The 25776-nt window shown below is 54.0% G+C and overlaps 2 protein-coding genes across 2 annotated transcripts in view; one reads left to right on the top strand and one right to left on the bottom strand.

The window, feature by feature from the left end:
• Window positions 1-1537: 1537 nt before the first annotated feature.
• LOC119114566 (exocyst complex component 5) lies at window positions 1538-10430 on the bottom strand. Its single transcript, XM_037238656.1, has 15 exons — window positions 10109-10430; window positions 9586-9716; window positions 9307-9424; window positions 8362-8559; window positions 8116-8180; window positions 7538-7721; window positions 6993-7148; window positions 6220-6392; window positions 5421-5640; window positions 4758-4898; window positions 4265-4398; window positions 3790-3976; window positions 2967-3123; window positions 2023-2183; window positions 1538-1652 (listed from the first exon to the last, which is right to left on the bottom strand). The coding sequence occupies exons 1-15, from the start codon at window positions 10142-10144 to the stop codon at window positions 1563-1565; spliced, it is 2151 nt and encodes a 716-aa protein (XP_037094551.1). The 5' UTR covers window positions 10145-10430; the 3' UTR covers window positions 1538-1562.
• A 4826-nt stretch (window positions 10431-15256) lies between these two features.
• The window catches only part of LOC119114564 (Golgi resident protein GCP60), a 19938-nt gene continuing 9418 nt past the window's right edge, over window positions 15257-25776 (top strand). Inside the window, exons 1-8 of the mRNA XM_037238654.1 lie at window positions 15257-15359; window positions 16591-16727; window positions 17505-17645; window positions 17897-18001; window positions 19014-19101; window positions 22974-23187; window positions 23801-23935; window positions 24316-24440. Of these exons, the coding sequence (XP_037094549.1) occupies window positions 15288-15359; window positions 16591-16727; window positions 17505-17645; window positions 17897-18001; window positions 19014-19101; window positions 22974-23187; window positions 23801-23935; window positions 24316-24440 (1017 nt within the window). The 5' untranslated portion in view covers window positions 15257-15287. The remainder of the gene's footprint in view (window positions 15360-16590; window positions 16728-17504; window positions 17646-17896; window positions 18002-19013; window positions 19102-22973; window positions 23188-23800; window positions 23936-24315; window positions 24441-25776) is intronic.

A 25776-nucleotide genomic window follows, 5' to 3' on the forward strand; every position in this document is an offset into this window, starting at 1 on the left:
TCGAACTAACAAGCAGACGAATGTCGTCCTGATCGAATGTCGTCCTGTCGGAAACTGGCAGCGGAAACCGACAACAAGCAAAGGCATGTCGGAGCCTTGGTGGTATTCAGCCGCTCCGCCGCCGTCTCAGCCTCCGAAGCGTATTCACGCAGGGCTGCGTGTGCACCAGGAGGTTGAGCTGTGCGCGAGACAGCGTCACTCTGAGGCACTCCACAGCCGAGGGTTCGAAACAGGTCGGCTTCAGGTGATGATCCCTACTTCTTTGGTCGTCGGGTCCTCTTGGCTCGCTCTTAGGGCGGGATCCCAACGCCGTCATTCGGCGAACATGCGGAAAGAGCGCCGTCTAACACAACACAACTTGGCAGCGCTGCTGATGAGCCCGCCGTCCCTCCCTTCGACCCGCTACTGCTCAGTTAGAAGCGCTTGCTGGAATACTCGGTAGATATTCATTCACGGCCCCTCCACACAGCGCAGGAAATAAACCTGAATGAGGTTAACATTGCTCAGAGCTATGCAATATTCGTGCAATGGGCTGGAAATGCACGAGAGGGACCAGTCAGTTTTAACCGTTGAAGTTCTCCTTAAAACAAGTTGAGGCTTGTCTAAGTACCGACAAGACCTTTGAACACCCCACAAGCTCCCCGGCAATTCATACTGCGAAGCGGCGCACTCACTCAGATAGAGACAGGCAGCGGCGGCAGATCTGGCGCCAGAAGCAAATCATGCCTTCGCTTGACCAAATCATGCCGGTGCATACTGACTTTCGCTGGGTCCGGCAAACGATTTTTAGCCTCAGCAATTCCTTTTTATATATTGATAACAGCTCTGAAGGGACATCGATACACATTTTACTCCAGCGATAGAGGTACAATATCAAAAACGAATGCTATTCTGAACAGAAACAACATGCGATAGCACACGAATCGCCATAAAGATATGCAGCACGTAGAGACTCGCGTAAGCAAAACAACGATCCAACCGGCGCCAGCCAACGACCACACTCCGAGGTCAGCCATCTGTGAAGCTTGCCCTTCAACCCGCGAATGCATTCATAAATACGCACACAAAGCGACACACATCGGCAGAAGCCGTTCGACATATTCCAGGAACAGCTCCCTTCTTAAGACCGACGATGAACTCGGACTTGGTTCAGATACCGATGACTCCCGGTGACTCTCGCTCGGACAAACAGCACGGCGACATCAGCGGGCACCAACAGCGGAACGGCCACGGGCACACGCGCGTCGCCGGCGGGGTGCCCGCCGTCACCGAGGGCGCCGCTCGTGGACAGGGCGTCACACGCCGCGTGCAGCCGCAGAGGCGACTTCTCCACCGACTGGGGCCGCCCGGCGTCTCCGGTGGCGTCGCACACAGCGGGGACGTTCACCTTCGCCTACACCTACACGGCGCAGAGCGACCTCGACCGCCGCCGCGGGATGGGTGCCGTCACTGGTGCTGGAAGATCCGGGTCGGGGTCCCGGGGCGCGACGGTCTTCAAAGACCGCCACACCAGCCAGACGGCGAGGCGGCGCACGCGTCGGGGGGGGGGGGGGGGGCGAGCACTACCAGCGGAGCTGCAGCGCCAGCTTGGAGGTCTTGTAGTCGGCGCGTAGCTGGATAAAGTTCATCAGGACCGCGCGATCCAAGCCAGCCTGCGACCACAAACAGACGTGTTACTTCAACAACATTACAAAGGAATAACTGATCATGTGCAGGTAATAGAAAACTCAATGACGACAGGACGGACATCGGCTGGCGCTTAAGTCCACACAGACACTGTCTGAACCTGATCCAGTCTTAACGAATGATAGGCGCATGCGGTACTGACATATAGCCCTAATGTGATCAGGTCCACACGTGAACGGTCGTGCAAGGTGCAAATCTGGCGAATAAGTCCGATAACCGAAACGAGCCGCAACAGAGGGCATCCGGTGAAAATGAGCGGCCAACTTCCCAACATCCGCGCCGCCATTAAGATCCGCTATCGTGTAAGAAGGCCGCCCGTCAGCAGCTGTCACTCACCAGCGACCCTTGCGAGCAGACCTGGCGCAGGTTGTCGGGCAGCACCAGCAGCAGGTTGCAGAGCGAGTGCAGCGTCTCGAAGAGGGCCGTGACGGAGGCGATCCTCCAGGACTCGACGCACTTGCGGTACTCGTTCACGTCACAGATGGCAGCCATCGCGCCTGAGACGGCGGCCGGCGCGTCACCGCACGAGCGCGTCATCACACGGCGGCGGCGGCGGTCTGAGCAGGCCAAGCTCGCGGCCGCGGCCTCCCGCCGACGACCCGGACAGGAGAGGATCGGCGCCGTCCGGCATCGAGAAATGCACTGTCGCCCCCACACCGGCCCACACGATGGGCTCAGACCGCTCACAGGGAGGGGCCACCGAGGAGCAAGTGTTGGCAACCGAACTGCCCACTGTGGATCCCAGCCACGGCCCGAAGGAACAACAGGACTGAGGGAGCAGGTGCGACCGATTGAGGACAATGCCTATCAGTGCAGTTCTGGGTGGGAACAGGCCACCGCCGTATAGAGCTATCCGCGCACACTGCCTCGTACCACCTGCACATCGAACTTGCCAAACAATGTAAATACGTCACGTTTGCCGAAGGCTCCGACACGTTGCACGTGCATATCGACTCTTCACTGCCTGTTGATCCGCACGTCAATCAATATGCATGCATTTGGACTAAAGGGCGATGAAGTATCCCATCAAAATAGTACTATTATTCTGTTGAACGAAGTCAGAGAAATTACCAAATGTCATGTTCCCATTTCATGGGCATTAGCTGTCACAAACCGCCGTGTACAAAACGCATCAAAGAACACACGGACCAGCAGCCAGACGACAATGCGTCAGTCTATCCTCGAGCCTCGCCGACAGACGGGACCCGGCGCCGTCATAGGCCCGGCGCCAGTTGGGCAGAGCACGACACCGGGGCTGCCGGTGGGCGCGGCCCACTGACCTGTGGTGTTGTACTGGAACTGCAGCAGATGCTCCAGTACGGTGCGGTGCAGCCGTTCGCCGAGTTCCGTCAGCACGGCGTCCACGTTCTTGCCGTCGCACGAGTCCTTGATGCGCGCCGCCTGGCTGCTGATGAAGCGAACCACCTTGCGGCACGCCTGCGGGGAAGGGGAGGACAAGCGTGGTGAGACGGCCGCCCGCCCTCCGCAGCGACGCGGACGACATCAGCAGGCAGCACAGGGGCGGGTCAATGCTATTGCGTACGTTTGCTTTCCTGATAGGGCACCGCCGGAAATGAGTGGCTAGTATGAGCCATTCCAATAAACAATTTGCGATTATTGGGCAGCAGTATGCCACGATCACGCAACCCAGGGCAAACAGCCATTTACTCAGAAAGACCGCAGCCAACACTAGAATTGCACAGCACCATAGCATGACTGTGCGATGACGCCTTTCACATAATCTGATCGCTGAGTGCAGGTCGCACGCATTCAAACCAGAGGCGATAGCCCAACCATACCGTAAAAAGCAGACCCTAGCTTCCTGAGCAGTGGAAGAGCCACGCACATCACAGGCTCTGGGAAGCGTCAACTGCCAAACATCAGTCGTACCTGTGCGGTACATGACCCTCCCGTGAGTACGCTGCACGGTATGGTACCGACATCCGAGAGGTCTGGGCCAGCACCAGTCCCCCTTGTGTCGACGACACCAGCACCACCCCACCCCCCTCCCGTGTGTGACTCACGCGGCACCGTGCCGGTGCGCGAGCGACCGGGCCATCACGGCCTGTGCTGTGTGTACCCCGCGCGGTACGGTACCGGTACCTGAGTGGCCGAGGCCAGCACCACCTCCTCGGTGTCGGGTCGGAAGTCGGCCTTCTTCTGTTCGGTTTGCAGGATGACACGCACCCAGGCGCAGGCAGCCGATAGCGTACGGTCCAGGCCCAGGTCCAGCTTGGTCTGCACACCCGACAGCAGCGCGCGCCTCCTCGAGGCCGCCTCCGCCTGGCAGCTGGTAAATCACAGACACATATCGCAGGTCTCACCGGCGAACGCACCGGCAGCGGTCGATCGTGGGTGGGCTTGCTCACCAGCCATGCACGGGAAATGGCCAGTTACAGAACTCGTCGCTGGCAGGCATGGGGCACAGCCAAACACGCCCGGTTTTGCAATGTTCATTAAAATACTACGACTCGAAACTGACTAGGCACCAAACAATATGCCGCCCCCAACCCGTCGTATCAGCCATCAGAAGGGTATCGTATCAGCCATCAGCCAGCCGCCAACGCGTCAGCCTCACCTGGAGCCGACCACCAGCGGCAGCAGCGAGTCGGCGTACTGCTTCTCCAGCAGGTGGACCACGCCGTTGGTCTGACGCACTACGTCATAGAAGTAGAGCTGCGGCTCCGCACGCGGCTCGTTCACCGGCACCGCCTGGTGATCGGGGCGGGAGCGACGCGTCATTGGGCGTGGCCGGGACGCCAGGCCAGGCCAGGGAGGTGCAGACTCTGACAGCACGTGAAGACAGGGCGGCGCAGAGACACGCCGTCATTCGGCATGTCATGTTGTGTCCGGTAATACGTGACATTGCTGAACTTACTAAACCAATTACCGACTTCGCCAACGAATTCTTGACTCAAAGCACAGGAATGGTTTGGTTTGCTTGAGCTCGTTGGAAGGTCTTACGTCCTGATTCTCCAGCAAGTAAAAACGCCGGTCGCAACGTCGGTTGCAGGCCGGTGTGCGCCCGAACGGCACTGCGGGCGGCAGGCGGCGGCACGCCGTGTCCATACCTGCAGCGCCAGCTCGATGCCGTAGTCGATGTGTTCCACCAGCAGGCTGCTGGCGAGGATGTCAAACAGCTGCAGCGCGTTCTGAGCCAGCTCCTGCGGCCGCGACAGCACCTGGCACCGCTTGAACGCCCGCTTCGCCTCCTAGCGAGAGGGCGTAGCGTCTGGTCAGACATGCGACACAGTGAGCCGGCTGGCGGGCTGGGCCGGGCCCGGGTCAGGCCCAGCCACGCCTCATCATCGACAACGGGCCGCACGACAGGCACGCCGCCAGGACCGCGGCATCCTCCGACGCGCTGCGAGCCAGGTCTGGACGTCGCAGCCATGGGTCTGCTGCCGACCGGCGTTGTGACGTACCAGTCCGACGACTCGACACGCTCGCAGCTGGCCGACTGAGAGGAGCGCTGGCGCCCCGCATCAGCTGTGTCACTGCACTGGGCAGTGCCGGCGCCCGGCCTCGTCCGTGTCGTCCTCTGTCTTGCGAATACGCCGCGACACGCGTGGCTGGTACGGTTCCGACGCGTGAGACGGGGTGCCGCGGCCGGTCACCATATTGTATCACGGTAAACCTGAGCCCGGACCGCGCCAGCCGCGCGCTGCGCCGTTACCGCCCAGAGACGCGGCGACGGCCGGCACCGGCGCGCCCGCCCCCGGCGCCAGCCACACCTGCAGCAGGTTGATGGCGGTCTCCTCCGAGAGGAAGGTGCGGCCGCCGTGGTCGTCGACGGCTGCGATGTTGATGCTGGTCTTGGTGCCGAGCACGGCGGCCGCCTCTCTGCGCAGCTCCCCCAGCCCGCCGTACAGGTGGCGCTTCTGGTGACCCTGCGACGTGTAGTACTCGTCCAGCGTGTCGGCGCAGCACTGGCGCAGCTGCTTCACCTCCACGCTGCCGGCACCGGGCGGGGAAGCGGTGACGCGGCTCCGAGAGCGCGCCGCCCGGCTCCCACAGGGCGACCGCCCGCGGGTCGGCTGTGAGGGCATCCCATGAGCGGAACGGCGTGAGCTCTTCGGGGTGGCTGGCTTCAGGACATTGCCTTGAGTATATATATGGGCCATGGGCCGCCAAGGCGCGGTCGCAACGATGTTGTAACATCACGGCCTCTCTCAAAGATGACACACTTTCTCGGCATTCGGGTCGTTGTTTTCGAGCACGGCTATACAGGACAGGACGGTGTCAGGGCAGGACTGGCCAGTTACGGACGGCAAGTTCACACGACGGGAAAGGGCTTAACGAGCGACGCCACCACTGACAGCATCACAGGCTGGTCAGCTCCACTGACCAGATGACGGTTACGCAGGTCGTCTGCCAGCCAGTGCCCGACGAATTATCTCACACAAAAGACAGCGTTCGTATCCACAGGAAGACTGGTGTCTTCCACGGTTCCAAAGCACAACTCAGGGGAAAATAGGCAAACGTACAGCGCTCGTAATGTCCTAGCTAAATGCATCCAGGCATGCAACGCACCTGATGTAGCTGCTGATGTACTCCTGGAAGAGTTTTTTGGCCAGCTTGTTGAGAAAGGAGCTGTCGTGTCCCATGTTGAACTTGGCCAGCTGTTTGGTGAGGTGCTGCGTGCGCGAGTACAGGTCGCACAGCTGGTCCAGGTAGCGGCACCGGTTCGACTGGTCAGCCAGGGTCTGCCACAGATTCCGCGAGGCCATGACATAGCCGAGACAGGGCGGTGTCACGGCTCGCAGAGCGGAGTTAAAGCGGAGCGGCGAGCGGACAAGGGGCCAGGACAGGACGGTGTCACGGCTCGCAGAGCGGGGTTAAAGCGGAGCGGCGAGCGGACAAGCGAGCCCAGGACAGGACGGCGTCACGGCTCGCAGAGCGGAGTTAAAGCGGAGTGGCGAGCGGACAAGCGAGCCCAGGACAGGACGGCGTCACGGCTCGCAGAGCGGAGTTAAAGCGGAGCGGCGAGCGGAAAGGAGAGCCCGGGACAGGACGGCGTCACGGCTCGCAGAGCGGAGTTAAAGCGGAGCGGCGAGCGGGTAAGCCAGCGCACGGTACACAGGACCACTGCCAGGCAACGCTTGACGTTGATCGGGCGCTTTCCAAACACAACATCGCAGCCCTACGACTTCGGATAATCGTCTGTACACGCACCCGGCGTTTTGCTGCTTGAATACACCCAGATCTAATCGCCGAGACGACTGAGCGCAGCATCAGATGCCCTGATAGAGCTGACGCTGGTCCCACCACGAGGCAACTAGTGACGACCCGACGGGAGGCCATACCTGGTGCAGGTGCTCCTGCAGCCGGCCGTGGAAGATGATCAGCACGAAGCGGCCCATCACCTGGGCTGGGTTGTGGAACACGTAGTGGATGATAGGCTCGTTCCTTTCACATACCGGCACGATCTCGCGGAATATGTCGCGGCTGACGAACGCACCCTGAAAGCGGCGGCCGCTCGGTCAACGGTCTCACACGGGAATCCAGGGGGCGCCAACCTGTTCTACAGCGCCACGCGGACATCCAGGGGCGCCAACCTGTTCTACAGCGAGGATGGCTGCATGCACGGCAGGCGGAACATTTCACGTCCCCCTGGCCAGTTTGCGATCAGTATCAGATTGTGGACAACAAACATGCACAACAGACGGTAAAACCGAAGACGTGCGCAAACGTGCGTGCGGGCGTGTTACGTAATGCCAATTGCTTCCGCCATTGTTGATGACATAGTGGCCATCGCCAGTCCTTCACTGAACAGTGGAGCTGCGTTGGAGCCCTCTCACAATACACGCTGGGCCAGTGTGCAGCGCCCCAATGTCCCCTGAACACTCACCTGCTGGCTCTGCTCTATGAAGGCGTCCACGCACTGCGAGTAGCCCTTGAACTGTGACAGCACAGAGGCCACTTCTTTCATGGCGTCGCGATCGTCTCGTTTCTGAGCCGCCACGAACCGCTCGATCAGACGCCGCTCGACGCCGTCGTACTTCTGGCCGATCCGAGTCCGGGCGCCCTCAAACCTGGCGTCGACACCGGGTCAGGCGCATCCCGCGGCGGGGCGGGGTCACCCGGTCCGTGACCGACCGGCGGGCGGGCGCCCTCGAACCTGGCGTCGACACCGGGTCAGGCGCATCCCGCGGCGGGGCGGGGTCACCCGGTCCATGACCGACCGGCGGGCGGGCGCCCTCGAACCTGGCGTCGACACCGGGTCAGGCGCATCCCGCGGCGGGGCGGGGTCACCCGGTCCGTGGCCGACCGGCGGCGGGCATGGGCCAGCAGATGCCAGGCAGTCCCACACGGCCAGTCAAGTCCAGTTCTAGCGTGGCCGTGATGTCCACTCCGTACTTTCATCCCGCCTGATGCGATGGTAGACAACCAGCACGTGAGCGACGTCGCACATTTGAAAAAACTTACTTTCCCGATGGCAGCTCCTGCGATATGAGATAAAGCTTCTGTATCACGTCGGCAGCCTCGAATATCTGCAGCAACAGAAACATGACGGTTGAACATTTACTGAACACATCCTCACGTACATTCACGCTCTGTAAATCGAAGTCACACACCATACACACATGTTCACTCACAGCAGGTAAAGTGTAGCTGATGTTCATTCTGACATGGCATACCAGGTGAAGCACACCCACAGGGCAGCCTCCTGACCTGTTCGTCGTCGTCGAAGAGGGGGTCGGTGGGCGCCTCGGCGTCAATGAACCGGTTCAGGTGCTGCATGAGCTGGAGGGCACGCTCGTCGCGGGAGCGGGGTGTGTTGACGCTCTCCAACTGGTCGCCCAGGTGCACCACCTTGGTTGCCACAAAACTGATCTTCTCATCCAGCTGGTGCAGGATGCTGAAATCATCCTGAAATTGAAAGACAAAATCTTTCAACAGTACAAAGTGGGATGTGGTTTGGATGTGTGATGGCAAGTACTTGTGCTCAGGCCAGTGAAAGAAACCAAAAGGCATAGTGTGCTTGGTACATATTTAATGCACAAAATGGTGGCTGATTGAGATACTGAGCTCTTGAATACCCTGAGTGAAATACAAAGTGAACTTGTCATACCACAAAATCTTATACATTTCCAAAGAACAGCCTGTCCTTTCATTGTTTTTTTTTTCAATACTGTCATTAAGTGTGCATACTTTAAGATTTCATCCAAAACATTTCATGATCTTTCTGGGATCAGAGCTTACACTGAGCAGCACTTGTTGTGTAAGCCCCCACCCCTCCTGCCAGATTGCAAAATTCAAGGTCAACAGTAAAACTTGGTGTCACAACTTTGAGCTATGATGCTTGATGTTCTGTGCCCTGACATCACCTGACCATCTGCATGGTCACTCCCACCAGCTGTGGGCCATCTCAGTCAGGTACAAACAGTGAGTAAATCATGTGACTCAAACTCATTGCACCATGGGTGGATGGACTAGAAGGCAGGTGCTCTAACCAGCTGCTCTGTAAGGATGGGATGAAATTAATATGCCACTTGCAGCTGCATTTATCCCTACACTCAGCATGTGGACATCCACAGTCTAAGATGTGAAAATTCCCCAATACTGAAAGTTGCATTGTAGGTGGTGGTCATGTCACTCCTGGTTCCTCAGACTCACCTTGTTTCTATCCATCAGCTTGTGAACTCTCTGGGCATATCTGGCCTCTTCATCTTTCAGCTTAGCTTCCAACTGATCACACTCCCTTTGCTGTTTCCTCTGTATATCTGTCAGCTGCCTGAAAACATCAATAAACTGCACTATGCCACATTTAGATGTGCATGCATATAATGGTTCTCATATCCATGGTTGTTTGAGTAATAAAATACCTAATGCACAACACAATTTTGGGATCACCTGATATACATAATGCACAACACAAAGTCAATTTTTCCTCACCTGATGGCAGATGAAAAGGCATCATGGATGATCTGGGGATTGAAGTCTTCATTGTCTGTCTTAGTGGAAAGATTTCCACCACTTGCCCTCCAAGCCAGTCTTTCCACAAAATCATCTGCACTGAAAGACTCCTGCACATACAGATATTGTATGAGTGACATTTTGTCAAATATCCTGTGATGCATCCCATCATAACTTTGCTGTGTGCACTGACAAAAAGCATTTATTATGAATTCACCTTATAACCTGCATAGCACCATGCTCCATGCAAAGCACCATGGCCAGTTTGTGAGCTGGTTCAAAAAGACTGATTTTTGATCATGTGCACCTAAACACAGTACTAGTGGCAGGCTAATGACTTCTGCATAATTCAGTCATAAAAAATCCAGAACTTTAATCATAAACTTTGCAGCCTTCAAACAGAGTATGATAGGCACAATTTTATCTAGAGGCACAAGCCCTGGCAAAATCTGAGCTTAGTTAGCTGTTCCTCAGCAGAATGAACAAATGCTCGCCCTCTTACCTGCTCAACTTCATCCAGAAGCTTATACATCATCATCTTGACTCTTTGAGGCCTTGGTAACCAGGCAACAGGTGTTGAAGAAACGGGCGCAAAAACGAGTCACTGCTTATTCATCAACTGCTTAACACCGCTGAGGACAGTGCGAGCAGACATCCTGGAAGTTGCAGGCTGAAACCATTATCGAATTCTCGTGTTTCAGAGATGGACCCACACACCACCTTAACGCCCATCACAAATGCCTAATATCACTTTTTGTGATGCGTCCTTTTCTATATCCCAATCATGGTGCCAATGCAAGGCCTCCTTTTTTCCTCGACGGACCTAGTCACCCCTGTGGGAGGAAATTTACTTCCGGCTTAAGGGTAGGTAACTATTACATTAAACCGGCTTATAGAAGTGACGCATTCCTTGTTTGGTGACGTCATCAAATGCGCTGCCCCATCCCACCTCCACGGGAGCTCAACCGCGACCAACGCGTCCTCGAGTCTAGTTAGTACGTACAGGCGCCTGCGCGCTTGCCTCGCTGCGCTGGTGCAAAATTTGGAAATTTTCATAATGTATCTTTAGCAGTTGGAATCACAGTTCTAGGTGCCCAGGTTGACGAGATATCGCGTAAAATGTGGAAAAAGACTCGGCCGCAGGCCGCGCGCGGTGCTGGCGGCCTCTGGCGGCTGCCGGCAGGAGTGAGCGCATTTCGCCTGCGCTATCCGCATCACAGTCGAACCTATTCCATGGTATGAGCGAACGATCGTGGTGGTGTGGCCGGTGCTTTTTTGTCCCTTTCATCAACTGTCAGTCTTCTGAACGATGGCAGCACGCAGTGCCGTTGTATCAAAAAGTATTGCATGGTACTGAAGAGCGAAAAACGGTCGGTAGCGGCCAAATCAATTTTCCTGGCTCGCGCATACGTGGCGCTACAATCTATACCACGTGATTGTTTGCTCGATTCCCTATCTATCCATGCAGCGCGTGCGATGTGCCACTTTATACAACGCCATCATCTATTCGATTTCTTATAAATGCATGCCACTCCCCAGTACCTCCGTGCTCTGTGTGCTGAGAGTCTCGTGCTGCTTCGTGTCATAAGAGCGGGATACCTGCGCAAAGCGTAAAAATGGACGAAATCGGCAAAATGCAGTTTCACAGCTAATGTGCGCATGTCACATTACACGTGCAGTGTGACGTCGTATATGTTTCAGTGATTGTCCGTTAGATCACCTATCGAAGCATGCCAGTCGCTGTGCGCTTTATTCTCTGGTTTCTGAGATATCATGAAAACGTGCAAGCCCCTCAAAAGACCAAAATTGTGCATATCAATACTTTAATACATGGGCGCCCTCACATGTGGCACGTGCCACCAAACATTGTCATCTCGTTTCTCCCATTCATAATTGAAGCACGCCAATCCCGGGTGTATTAGTGCTATATGTGCCGAATTTTGGCACAAAAGATGCAAATCCGTGGAGGAGAGCAAAATCCATATGTGTGATCCCGTGCCGTGTCATACGTGTGGCCGTACCATTTCTGTTATTAAAACTTGGCATCTTACAAATTGTCGTGTAATTTGCGGCACAACGGCGCGTTGCAGAAACTCGCGATGCGCCTGAAAGTGTACCCGCGTCGATGGTAAATGTTGGGAAACAAGAGCCACGCCTGTGCGCGCACGGCGACCACAAGGCACTGCGCGCTGCCGGCCGCCTTGTCTAAGCCGAGATCGCCCCTATCGACGACCCGCCCACCGCCCCACTCAAGGCCCTAGGACAGAGGCCCACTGCAGGACAGACTGGAAACACGCCTGGGTGCTCGTTCTTTAACATGCGCTCGGGCGTGGGGCTCAACTTGCCCCCACCCCGAAGGTGTTTCCGGAATGGTTTCCAAACGGCGCGGCGCAGCCGCGCCAAATTTTGCATATCTGTGGACAATTGAATAGCGGATCGTTTGACATAAAAATTAGGTGTATCTTGTAAGGTCATTGACCTATGACAGGTCAAAATCAGGCCATGGTTTCAGCGAAGGCAATTTCTAGGGGATTCTTCATCTGATCTAACAGCGGAGCGTTAGACGAAGCCATACGTCTTTGAGATGCTTTCTTAGGAAACATTACAGTTGAATGAGCAAATTACATTGACATAAGGTCAGGTATAAAGGTCACACCAAGGTCAAAACCACCCTGTTTTGCTTCTCTAGGGCTTGCTGTATCGGATAGTTTCTGGTGCTCATTTCAAATTGATTAATAGCAGGAACCGCATTATACGTGTTCCATGGACTTCTTAGGGGTCATAATAGGTTATTGACCTAAAATGACCCATCTCAACGTTTTGTTTTAGGAACATACTGCCCAGCGTTATCTTTGTCGCTTAGTCAAATTCAAAACACAAAGCAATCTTGCATGAGTTTGGTTACCTTGACCTTAAAAAGGTCAAACAAGGTCACTGACCTTGCATGAGCATGTGAATTTTGGCTTAGAAACGGTTATCTAGGTTCTGGGAGCACTCTGGAGGTCAATCTGTAACTTGACCTTGTTTGACCTTTTTGACCCGAATGTCATGACGCAAGGACCTGAAACTTTGACCTAAGGGAGTTCACGTACAGGTCAACACGCCCTGTGAATTTGGTGTCTGTAGCTTCTTTAGTTCCCGAGATCTAAAGCGGGGGGGGAATTGGCCCCTCACCCCCACCCGAGCGAAGGGTATATAGCCGGCCACCCGGGCGCGTGTTAATCTGAAGCGTGGCTAAATGAACAAAGTCGAAAGCCCGCCGCGCGAACGTCCAATTTAACCCTTAACGCCTATGGCCTACGCCGGGAGTCGAGGCAGTAAATTGACGCCGTCGTGGCGGAAATGCCGTCAGGAACTTCTTACTCTAGGCCCATTTGCGAGCGACATTTTTTTAACGCGGTCAACAAAAGAGTGAATCAGAAACGGGGCGAATCGGCCGACACGCTGATGTAGTTTTCAACGCTAGATCACGCATAATTTTGACGGTAGCGGCTTGAATTCAGCTTTAGTTTTGAAAAGTCGGCCCGTTGCAAACTTGTAATGCAATTTGCAGCGCAACGGTGCGTTGCACAAACTCGCGTTGCGCGCTGAAAATTGTTAATGTTAGGAAACAAAATTAAGAGCTCTACCATCTTTCCGTGCCGTGATATAACGGTAAACTAAAACCGCGTCAAAAACGGCCGATTTCATCTTGTCAATACGTGTGCACGCGCCAGGTGTCACGTGGCGGAAAAAATGGCCAGATTACGATGGCCCATTCCCTGCTCTATCGTACTGTGCAAGTTGCATGTCGTTGCGACCCTTGATTGTCAAAATACGGCTCCAGAAAGCGAAGTGTGTAGGGCCGTCGACCGGAATCGTTAAATTGGCGTCGCCCGTGTTAAACTTGCGGGGATTTTTGCGCTCCTGTTTCGCTCAGCACCGGCTCATTTTTGCGAAATGCAGAATTTTGACGCAACTCTGTCACGCGCCGCAAGCGAGCCTTGGTCCTGTGCAATTTCATGGAAAACTTCCTGACCGTCTGCAGATCATCTAACTCAAATGGTGGACACCCACACACTGTTCCTTTAGTAACATAGATATCCTTGCATCCGTGTTTAGTACCGGGGGGGGGGGGGGGGGGGGGACCCGCGCTTAGTACCGATTCGTGCAAAAACTGGCGGAGTTTAGCGCGCACAGACACTGAACAACGCAGTCCGGTAACCCAAGGCTCAGCAGGGAAAATGAGGCTATTTAGAGGTGAATCTCATGAATTTCTTTTCGTTTGCTGGCCGTGGAAAGCCTACACTATTTGGCATCCCAATTTTCCTTTGATTGCGAGTTACTGCTGAGACAACGCTTTCTCGAGCAGGAAACCCAGTTCAATCGGCGGACGGCTAACGTCATCATCAGCTGGCTCGTGTGTGGACGAGCTACAGCTAGTTGAGAAACACGCCGCAATTGTTAAACACGCATCCGTACTGCTAAGCGCGGACGCCTTGGTTGGGCGGCCCTGGGACGGGCGGCGGGCGCTGGTATTACGGATATATGAGTGCATATGAGAATTTCACGGTTTAGGCGGTATGATGTTCGAAACAGTATACTTTGAATAAGATGTCAAGTTTTCAGGAAAATCGTATGGTTGGAGCCCTTATTTTTGATATCCGGAAACAAGGAAAGTTTGGGTGGAAAGTACCTTGTACTTCCTTTTTGCGAGCAAAGGAAGTGGAACACAGCCAGTTTCACATCACCGGTCCTTGCTTTGACATGTTAAGTACAGGGTCCTGCAACTATGTAGGCAGAAACTATTGGTGAGCCTGTCAAGAAAAAAAACTACATGACTTGGCCGTGTCCTAATTGTGTTAATAATTGAAGCATACTTCTATTGTAATAGTAATTTAAGCATGCTTCCACTTTTGGTGGTCAGAACATTTTGCACTCCATGAGTTTATTATTCCCATCAGCTTAACAAATGCCTCACATGACAGCTTCACAATCTTGAAATGATGGAAGGTAATCATTGGTCAAATCATCACAATTTTGAATAGTCACCAGAAGTCTGATCACATAATTGTAATGTGTTCTATCACATCTTTGATGAGCTTAAGTATCTCTTAAAATTTGTTTTGTGTTTTGCTACTGTGCCATAAGATTAGCATTGATCAGTATCTAAAATCAGGCTGGGTCAAGCTCAGGTCATTTTGGAACTTGTTTCTGTCATTTTTGTTTACATCATGTATAGAAGTTGTTGGCTAATGAGCATGCCAGCTGCATGAACACTTCTTGCAAATGGTTGTCACAATTTCTCAACTTTGATGAGTTAAGGCCCAAGGTGCTCTTATGAGCCTCACAAGATCTCTCATGGTGATGGTGAACTTAAGCTTACAAGAGTGACATTAACCACTTACAAAAAGTAACATTACCACTTGGATTCCATTACATGGTTGGATTGCCATTATATTTGGCCTCAGTTAAAAATAATCTTCCATGTCTGCATACTAAACTAGCTTTGTATGCTGTAGCTTTGATGATGTTAAAATTATGATTCTAAAAAGTGCTCCACCATCAAGAAACAAAAAGAACACACCCCGCTGCTTTCCCAGGCATTAGCCCAAGCTGCACCATGGGGACAGCTGGGAACACTGCACGAGAGGGGGCTGGAGACGTTCAGTCCCGAGAGAGTGCAGCTTGTCAAAGCAAAAATGCTGTTGTCACTGAAAAATGGGGCTTCAAACTGCCACAACTTTATCAGCTGGCAATCAAATTCTACAAAGGTGAGTTTGATTGGCACCACATTCTCATCTTGTTGGCACAGTCATGCCTGTACTTCAGGCTGAAGTGCTGTACACACAGAGCATCTGTGTGCTGTACATTTAGTGCAGGAGCACCAGTCCTGTGGTAATTATCAGGAAGGTGTAGTGTCTGGCTGATGTTGGAGCACAGTGTAAAGGTGGCATGCATAAGCTTGTGGTCCTGATGCCACCTCCTTCCCCCACCTGAAGGCAATATGTTAGATGCTGCAAGATAAATTGTAGGTATGTGAATGCAGACTTCCTTGTTTATCTTCATGTGACTAAGAGCCATGGCATAAGGTGTGGTCCAGTCTTACTAGCTGTTTTCACATGTGATTTGGTTTTGTTCTCTGCTACCCACGTAAACATTGTGGTTCCAGTTACACAGTAGTTAAGAGCGGTGAAATGAGCTGGATGACGTGACTCCTTTTTGAACACCATTGATTAGTATTTGTCTTAAGGGACTGTTCAGATTGGTCCGCGGTTTTGCATGCCTTTGCAGCCTACTGTCTATCAATTTCCCGAATGGACTGCTTTGTCCACTTACATTTAAATTCAATACTTGTATTCAATTCAAAATTGCTGAACTGCAGTGAATCTAGTGATGCATTGCTCACTTCCCAACAATCAGTAATCTGTGCGGCTTTGATTCCGGCTCGCCGGAGAGCGTGGATGCGTGCGGTGGTTGAAGCCACAGAGCATGCCGGTACGTCCCCGCATAACGTTGTTATGTGTCCGAAATAGATGGTATCCTCATCAAGCATAAAACCCAAATTGTTTACTTTAAATTACGTTAATGGGCGACAGCGGCAGGTATGAACTGAATGCTTAAGGGAGGAGATGCTGAATGTTTTAACGACGTTAGGAAACACCCGGCTAGGCCTTTTGTGCGTTATTTGAGCTAATGACGGTGTTAATGACCCCCACCTTTCCCTGAGATCAGCGCCCCTACATTGCCTGTTCATTACTCAGTGTATGCGCCATGTACGCGCAATGGTGGGTGTTTGCGTGATTCGGGTAAAATAGTGGATGCTTCCAGGTGGGCATGGGTTAGACGTCAGATGGCCACCAGTCCAACTCTGAGCGCGTGATTGCCGCCTTTTTGTTGTGGTTGCCAGGCGAGCGGCTGGAAACGATGCATGAACACTTGCATACGTAAGTGTTAATGCTTGCCCGTTGTCAGCATGTTTCTGTGTGAACCGTTCTAGAGAAGGAGGGTAAGGCAGTTCAGCTGAGCTACGCGGTGCGTGTGCAATTTGCGGCGCTGAGTCAGCTGGTGGCGCACGGCCCCTACCTGGCGCAGCGCCTGCCGCCGCTGGGCGTGCTGGACGTCATCGGACGCGACCGCAGGTGAGGCAGCCGGGTCACCGCCGCGCGACCGCGAACTCACCGGGTGCTCACGTGGGGCCCAGTCTAACGGTGGCGAAGCGCGCCAGCCACTCTGACGGATAACGACACTTGCGTGATGCATAGTCGTCGGAGAAGCATTCCAGACTGCAGACGGTCCTTACTGTAGCATACACTGTGCGAGTGTGGCTGTGACTTTGTTAGGTTAACAACATACTGCCACGAATTGCGGCTGGACGCTAACCACTATTTATGTGGCCCGAGACCTGAGATTTCAGACCTATTGGACACTGTTGCAATCGAAGAGGATGTACTGTGATAAGTTATCACCATGAACAGACACAAACCAGCCGCGTACCGCATGATGTCATGGTCACTGTTGGAAAATCCTCGGATTGTGCTGACGCGTTTGTCGGCGGTTGTGTCGATGTGAGAAACTGTGATGTTTTAAATGGGTCGACAGTTGGCGCAGCCTGCGGTGCGCAAATGGGACTAGATTGATTCGTGTTTGCTCATGACGACAGTGCACAAATATGACATAACGAGGTAGGACGTATGCGTTAACCAGGTAGGGCTGTAGGTGCATGCTGTCCCATCGCAAGATATCTCCAGGGCTGTAGGTATGTCCCGAAAGCCGACAAAAAGCACCTAGCAAGGTCTCGATCCCTCTGCGACACAGCGTCTGCAACATACACGGTCTGCAAACCCGCCGCGGTCACCGCGTCTCCGTGCCGGGTATCCGTCGCCGCACCCCGTCACGCCCCTTGTCGGTGCCGGCAGGCGGGCGTGGGAGGAGCTGACCGACATGGACGCGTCAACGGCCATGAACCGCTACGTGGAGCTGTTGGACGGCGTTTGCCCCATCTTCCGTTCGTTCGCCGAAGCGCACCGGCGCGACCTAGAGGCGCAGCGGCACAAGCGGTGAGCGGCCGCGTGCGTGACCACACACATAGCACACGACCGGGCTCCCACACCACTGCCTGGGAGGGGAGGTTTGACGCAAAACGCCGCCACGCTGCACTGCTGAGTGGCTGCTTTATTGCTGTTACGCAAGTCAGGACGACAGCGCGGCAGATATTTCTACTGTTGTTTGCTGCGTGCTGCAGCTGTTTTCATGTGCATTTGTTTGGCCACATGATCACCTTGTTCCGTTTGTCGTATGTACGCTACAGCGAGGCCGAGCGGGAGGCGGAGGAGCTGCGTCAGGGTCGGCTTCTGCTGGAGGAGATGGCGCGCAGACAGCGAGAACAGGAGCTTAGCAGGCAGGCCGACACCAGGTCAGTGTTCCGCAGACGGAGGGAACAGGGGCTTAGCAGGCAGGCCGACACCAGGTCAGTGTTCCGCAGACAGCGAGAACAGGAGCTTAGCAGGCAGGCCGACACCAGGTCAGTGTTCCGCAGACGGAGGGAACAGGGGCTCAGCAGGCAGACTGACATCAGGCCAGTGCTCCGCATCAGGCCAGTGCTCCGCAGACGGAGGGAACAGGGGCTCAGCAGGCAGGCCGACACTAGGTCAGTGTTCCACAGACGGAGGGAACAGGGGCTCAGCAGGCAGGCCGACACCAGGTCAGTGTTCCGCAGACGGAGGGAACAGGGGCTCAGCAGGCAGGCCGACACCAGGTCAGTGTTCCACAGACGGAGGAAACAGGAGCTCAGCAGGCAGGCCGACACCAGGTCAGTATTACACAGACGGAGAGAACAGGGGCCGAACAGGTGGACCGACACCAGGTCAGTGCTCCGCAGACGGAGGATGAGGCATATGGTGGTAGTGTTTATTAGCCACATCCTAGACGAATGTGTGCCGCCGTTAAAAAGCGGAAGGCGACACAACCTCCCGGTCGTCCCCGCAATGGCGTTCGTCCGTGTCATGGTATGGTAGGGATCGCCCTGTTTAAAGCATTTGACTACCCATTTGGTTAACCAGCAAGACGAATTGCCTGTGTTGGGACTACTTCTGTTAGGCAACGTCAGCGTGCTCGAAGCAAGCCACGCCCGGCAAGGCCACTGATCCAACTTCATTCTAGCAGACGATTTATGCAACGCACTGGAAACAATAGGAGAATCAATGTTTTCAACTGAACCGCGATATAAAACTAAATCATGGTTGTGACAAAGAATACGTATTCGTGAGATCGACAGCGATCAGTTTTTTGCCGTGACTGAAACGGGATGGAGCGGAGACTGAACGACACTAAACTGTAACCGATTTCTGGCGCCAAGCATGCTGACCTGGATGGTGATATAATGTCCGTCAATGCTGAGGCGCATTTCCTGTCGACGTGACCTGCAGGCGGCACATCCAGGACGCGCTCAATCGGCAAACGTACTCGCAGTTCCGCTCCTACGCCGACCAGCAATACCCCGGCAACCCGGAGCAGGTGAGGTGGACAGGGACCGGCAGTACCCCGGCGACCCGGAGCAGGTGAGGTGGACAGAGACCGGCAGTACCCCGGCAACCCGGAGCAGGTGAGGTGGACAGGGACCGGCAGTACCCCGGCGACCCGGAGCAGGTGAGGTGGACAGGGACCGGCAGTACCCCGGCGACCCGGAGCAGGTGAGGTGGACAGGGACCGGAAGTACCCCGGCAACCCGGAGCAGGTGAGGTGGACAGGGACCGGCAGTACCCCGGCAACACGGAGCAGGTGAGGTTGACAGGGACTGGCAGTACCCCGGCAACCCGGAGCAGGTGAGGTGGACAGGGACTGACAGTACCCCGGCAACCCGGAGCAGGTGAGGTGGACAGGGACTGGCAATACCCTAGCCACCCGGAGCAGGTGAGGTGGACAGGGGACCGGCAATACCCCGGCAACCCGGATCAGGCGAGGTGGACAGGGACCGTCAGTATCCCGGCAGTGCGGAGCAGGTGAGGTGGACAGGGACTGACAGTACCCCGGCAACCCGGAGCAGGTGAGGTGGACAGGGACTGGCAATACCCTAGCCACCCGGAGCAGGTGAGGTGGACAGGGACCGGCAATACCCCGGCAACCCGGATCAGGCGAGGTGGACAGGGACCGTCAGTATCCCGGCAGTGCGGAGCAGGTGAGGTGGACAGGGACAGGGACAGTGGACAGGAACAGGGACCCCCACATATTTATCAGCGTGGAACGTATCATGCCATAGTCCGTGCCGATACCGTGCTCGATCAACGCCAGTCGGGCGGGGTAAGTCGGCTTTGCCCCGTTGTGATAGTTGTCCGTCCTAATGGCGTCGCCATGACACAAAACATCAGGTCATTGCATCTGTTTATAGTTTATCCGAACGTTAAGACCAGAAGGCGAGTGCTGGACAGATTTTTTGTTTTTGTTTATACAAACAGGATCAGTGTTTATGCCTTTGGCGCCAGCCGTGTTTTCAGATTCGGCTGTTTTATTGCATGTTTGGAGGTGGGGGGGGGGGGGGGGAGGGGGGGGCGACTGGTTCGGGATCCGTCAATCTTGGTAGTTTGTATTCTTCCAGGCTGTGGTATACATACGCATGCAGGTGCTTGCTTGCTTATGTTATTTTTTAATCGCCAACAGAGCAGCACTCCACTAACAGGCGGAGGCGTTTAAATATGATACAACGAGTGCACAGTACACAGCGCACACTAGCATGAAGGCTGTTATGGGCGCAAAATGGCCACAGTAGTCGGCGCGCCCTAAAACTCCAATCAACAACAAACAACACTAGCACGAACATAGTTAAAGGTTGATATATCTCAACGCTAAGTGGAGACGCCACAGAGTTAAAGCATACTTGATCACGTGAACTCTGAAAATGACAAAATTGTCATGAAAGATGTCGGCGTTAGTGCTGCTAGCCAAAACAAGTGTTCCCAACGCTTGACAGTCTGCAAAACGGACCGCTCTGGACTGTCCGAGCGGGCACACTCTGCGCGAGGTACAGCGAGCAGAGTTTGAGCACAAGTAAGAGGAAACAGTGAAGCAAGATTTGAGGGTCCAGTTTACCTTCGAAGATGCTTCTCAGAAAGACTAAATCTTGCTGCACTCTTCGTGCTGCCAGGGATTGGTTTGTGAAATGGAGCAGAAGGCCGCCATTAGGAAGAAAAGTTTATTGCCCGTAGAATGTGTGAATAAGTAACCAAACAAGAAACTTGTGCTGCACCCGAACAACCGGCCCTCGGGGAGTTGGCTGCCCCCGTCCAAACCACGCTACAATATTCTAAAACCGATCGCACGTTCGCAAAATACGCAGCCATTATATATATATATATATATATATATATATATATAATGATATATTATATATATATATAATATATCATATATATTAATATATCATTATATATATATATGATATATTATATATATATATGTCATGCATGTTTTTATATGCAAGGGCAAATGTACATTTGGTCAGTTTCCTGCGCGTTTGCTCAATTTCGGGAAGGAAACGTTTCGTTGTTTTTGGTAAACCATAAATCAGTCCGCCTGTAGGCATTTATATTAGTTGAAGCTGGCTAAAGCTGGCTTTAAAGGGCATGCGTTCCCCATTACAGTCGGACGGGAAATATTTGAAGGTAGTGAAATACGAGGTACACCCTACGAGACATGATCATTGGAGAGTCATCAGTCAGCAGATCATGTATCCAAGGGTCTGGTCAAATTACAAAACACGCGAACGCATGCACAACACATTTCGACCCAGCCTGACACTGGAAAGTTAAAAGCACCGTATCACCTTGCTGCCATTGGGTGACTGAACAAGTCCAAAGGGATGCATGACCTAGCTGTTTATTTAAGTCAGGCGCTCTTTTTCCAATGAGGATGACTTCAAGAGCTCGTAAGAAGCGTTTGTTTGGACATGAAATTAGAGTTCGGGTGTTTTCAGTCAAGTCAAACCGTAGGAGTTTTTATTGTGGGTTTTGCGCATATGTTGGTCTGGTACTCCCTCCTGTAGGTGTATTGTCATGCGTCGTGAAAGAGGTGCAGTCATTCCAATATAGGTCGAGTTGCGGAGCCGACAGGCCCCGTAGTGTTATCGAAATTTATACACTATGTTAGTGCGCTTCAGTTGGCTTTAGTCTGTTATGAGGCCGTGTTTCATTACAAGACTGCTGGTTGTCTTGCTCTTGTAGCAGATGGAAAGTTGTACTTCATCGTCTTCGCTAGTCGTGATATTGGTCCTCACGATGTTTTGCAAAATGTTTTCGTCCACCTTGTATGGCGGAGACATTTTAGTTCGAGAAAAAGTTAATGGGCCCGTTTCTTGCCCTGCGATTTCTGGCTTCGCCGACTCAAGATAGACTTAATATCTCCGTCAATCGCGCTGTTCGAGTAACCATTATTGATGAGCCATTGCCTGCACCATTCAAGTTCGTGGTGCGTGCCAGACCAGCTGGAGCAATATTTTGGAGCGCGTCTCGCAAACGAACGGATGACGGCCGTGCGGTAACGCTCTGGGCATTCGCTTGCCGCCATCATATCTTTTGCCAGCATCAGTAGTCTCATGACAAAAAATGCGTCACTCGCATCTACATCGATGTGAAGAATATGATGTCACAAGATGGCAACCAAGATGTCATATTCGTATGTGTAGTCTGCTGACTGATGACTCTCCAATGATTGTCTCGTGGGGCATGCTTCGTATTTTACTATGCTCAAATGTTCTCCGCCCGACTGTCTTCCATTGCTTTGAGGATGGGGAACGAACATCCTTACAACGTTAGCTACCTTTAATTGATTTAAGTGATTATAGGCGAACTGATGTACGACACCGAAGGCAGCGGAATATTTTTCGGATTTAATTCGAGCAATTGAGCAAACGCACAAGAAACTGATTAGATACATAGATGTCCTTGCATAGGACAAGACTTGCATTAATGAAAGCATGCTGCCAAGTACATGCATATATATATATATATATATATATATATATATATATGTATATATATATATATATATATATATATATATATATAGTGTACGTCTACAGTGTATGTATAGGGTCTTGCAATGCACATGGTCGTTTTTTTGTGCTGTTCGAGGGGCGATGGCTGTGTTCTGCAGACGGCATTCCGTCTGTCATTATACTTATACGGGCTTTTTTAGCATGTCAGCGTGCTGGATGGCTCTGGCCTGTTGGAAAAATGGTGGGAAAGGGGGGAGGGGGGTTACCGCAAACGTCTTTCGGTGGTGCTGTAGCGTGTAGTCTCACTGTACCCACTCAGCCTGTTCGTCGTCGCCCCCCCCCCCCCCCTTTCTCCTTGCTGGCGCCCGCTCAGCCAGTGCGACCCCTCCCTGCCGTCCAGCAAGCGGTGCTGATCCGGCAGCTGCAGGAGCAGCACTACCAGCAGTACATGCAGCAGCTGTATCAACAGCAGCTGCAGCGGCAGCAGCAGCAACAGCAACAACCACAGCAACAGCAACAGCAACAGCAGCAGCAGCAGCAACAGCAGCAACAGCAACAGCAGTTCAGCCCGACCATCAGTCCGCCCAACTGTTCAGCCGACGTCAGCCAGGCAGGTGCGTACCGGTCGCCTGACCGACCCGTGCACATTCCGGTGGGGCAAGCAAGAAGGCGTCCTTCTCGTGCAGATGACGTGTGGCATCTCTTTATTTCATTGTTCCACGCGAGGGAGACGGGGGAGAAAGACTGCCATGGAGATCTTTTAGTTCCAAATGAGAGCGTATTGTGACGCGGTCAGCTGAACAAACGTTGGTGGCGCCGAACCAGTGCTTAGCGCTGCCCATCTTATATGTGTCCGGAGAGGCGCGTCGGGCGGCATAGTAGTCCGCGTCCGTCGCTCGTTGTAGCCATGTGCCCTGACGCGGGTCAAGCAGCGACCTCCCGGCCTCGTGCGCCACGTCTCAGTATGTCGTACGGTTGGACCACCGTGTGCCCCCCCCCCCCCCCCCCTCCCCTCACTGAGACTGGGATCCCGAAGGTCATTGGCTGCACAAGCAGGCGCGTGCTGGCGTGACACGTGTGGCTGCGTCCTGGGTTACATCAGCGCTCGCCGCGTCTGGTGCGCGTGAGGCCATTGCGCCCTGCCGCCGCCGGTGCCGGCCAGCCAGCTGTCGGCTTGCCGGCCGGCCGGCGGTGGGCCCGGTCTCATGTCCTCCGGTCTCGGGGCAGGCGGGACGTCCGGCGGGCAGGCGCAAGGTGGGGCGGAGGTCTGCTGTCCCGGAGCGCCGCCCGAGCAGGCAGAGACCGGTCCTCACGGCCGCCAGCAGGCCGCCTTATCATCCGTACCCGTCGCGTCGGCGTATGGTGAGGCCCGGCATCTGGACGCCGATTCCGGGAGAAGGCGGGATAACGAGGACATCGGGTTCGGTGACAGCAGTCTGCAGCGTGTTTAAGCTGTGCATGCGTATCGGAAGGCGTATCGACCGATGGGGGGGGGGGGGGGGGACGGTTTCGTGTCGCATATCAATGAACGCGTCATAAACAGGGGTTTGATTTGTTATTAATTCTCATCACTATTGTTCAGGCATTGACCTTCAGGATGTAGGTCCCTGGCAAAGCCAGGAGAGTCTGACTGAACGGCTCTGTCGGCCTGCGCGGTGTCCTGGCTGTCGTGGTGCCGCCGGAGCAGGCGCCACGGACGCCGCCCGCCTGGCCGGCGTGTGACCGTGTGCCTGCGTGCACAGAGGAGCCGCCGCGGCTCGAGCTGCCTCGCATGTGGACGCGCCGCGACCTGGAGCAGTTCAAGGCGGCCACCCGGACGGAGGGTGGCCAGGCGGCCACCACTGTCGGCCAGGGCCAGACGGTCACGGTCAGTGGGCGCCCGCAGCGACGGGGTGGGGGGAAGGGGCGGCGGCCTGCGCCAACGCTCGCCCACAGACTGGCGGCTGGCGGTTAGCCAAACCAGCAGCTCATGGGTTAGCGAGGCAACAGGTAGGCTCCATTTCTCCAACTGGTTTGAAATCGGCCGGCCAGTCGTTCACACGCAATGTCCAAGAAGTCGTCCAAAGTTAGCGGTGTGTTACTTGCTTTGCCCCGTCCTGAAAACGATCTGAAATGTTGAGCTATTGACGCATGCAACATCTGATGTCACAAGTTTCACGTGCGCCCCGGGCCAGCCGTTGCCCGTTCCGGCAGCTGATGTCTTAGCAACAGCTGATAGCGTGTTCACTCAGTTTTCAGCACCATGCGATACAGTTGTACACAGGTTTGACTGTTGTCCGGTTTCGATGCGTATTACACGGAGGTGTCTCGCGTGCGAGCGCGGAAATGTCACTGACTCTCACTCTCGGCGCTAGCTGCAGCGCCGTGGCGCCAGTGGCGTACGGCGCACATCATGTCAAATTAACTCCAAGCCAAGCAACTGTATGCATTGTTCGGCACTGACACGCAGGCTGTTTGATTGGACGAACTTTTCCTGCAACAGGACAGTGCCACTATTATTTCACTTCCCCCATTTGGTTAACATAAAAGAGATTTTTTTTCGGATTGCTAGAAAATGAAAACACGTGTCTGAACTTGGTTCGGATCTCAACGGCCCAGCGTCGCCGCGACATGACAGGCGATTCCGACGGATGGGGCACTGGACAATCGCATTGGCAGACGTGAGGGTGGGTGTGCGCGCGCAGACGGTGACGTACCCTCGTGCTGGGGCGGCCGGTGGGTCCAGTGCACAACGTGGAGGGATGTACCAGCCACATCGATGACGAATCTCAGAACTGCCCCAGCCTGCTAGGTTCGCCAGTAATTGACCAGCTAGCGACCAATGCCAGCCTGTTCAAAATCGATCTCGAATGCAAAATCCTGTAACCTAACCCTAGTGCCATTAGACAATGGAAATTGCGCTTGCGTGAAGTCCTGCATATTGTGACTAATATCCATTCAAAATATTTCCGTTTTCCTCAATACTTTGGCACAGCTGTTAAATAGGTGATCAATGCAAAAGCAAGTGTTTTTTTCAGCAAGCCCCGACCACCCTCATCACTGTCGCATTCGGGAGTTTTTTTTGACGCCAATGTGTGTGAATAAGTGCGATTTTTACACCAGTGGGCCTCTGTCTGTTAAATTTGCATTAAAGGTGGATTTTCTTACGCATTGCAGAGTTTGACAACCAGGGTAGTGCCCTGATCAGAAATATCCAGTTTGGG

Source organism: Pollicipes pollicipes, unplaced genomic scaffold (assembly GCF_011947565.3).
Source record: "Pollicipes pollicipes isolate AB1234 unplaced genomic scaffold, Ppol_2.1 Scaffold_2655;HRSCAF=3109_pilon_pilon_pilon, whole genome shotgun sequence".
In the NCBI taxonomy this organism is placed as follows: Eukaryota; Metazoa; Arthropoda; class Thecostraca; order Pollicipedomorpha; family Pollicipedidae; genus Pollicipes; species Pollicipes pollicipes.

Bases quoted from the DNA above. Each gene is read 5' to 3' on its own strand.
- LOC119114566 (XM_037238656.1), bottom strand. From the start codon at position 10,144: ATGATGATGTATAAGCTTCTGGATGAAGTTGAGCAG. The intron at 3,977-4,264 runs GTGAGGCTGACG...GTGATTTACCAG, and splicing joins CCGCTGGTGGTCGGCTCCAG to CTGCCAGGCGGAGGCGGCCT. The intron at 1,653-2,022 runs GTGAGTGACAGC...TTGTGGTCGCAG, and splicing joins TCTGCTCGCAAGGGTCGCTG to GCTGGCTTGGATCGCGCGGT.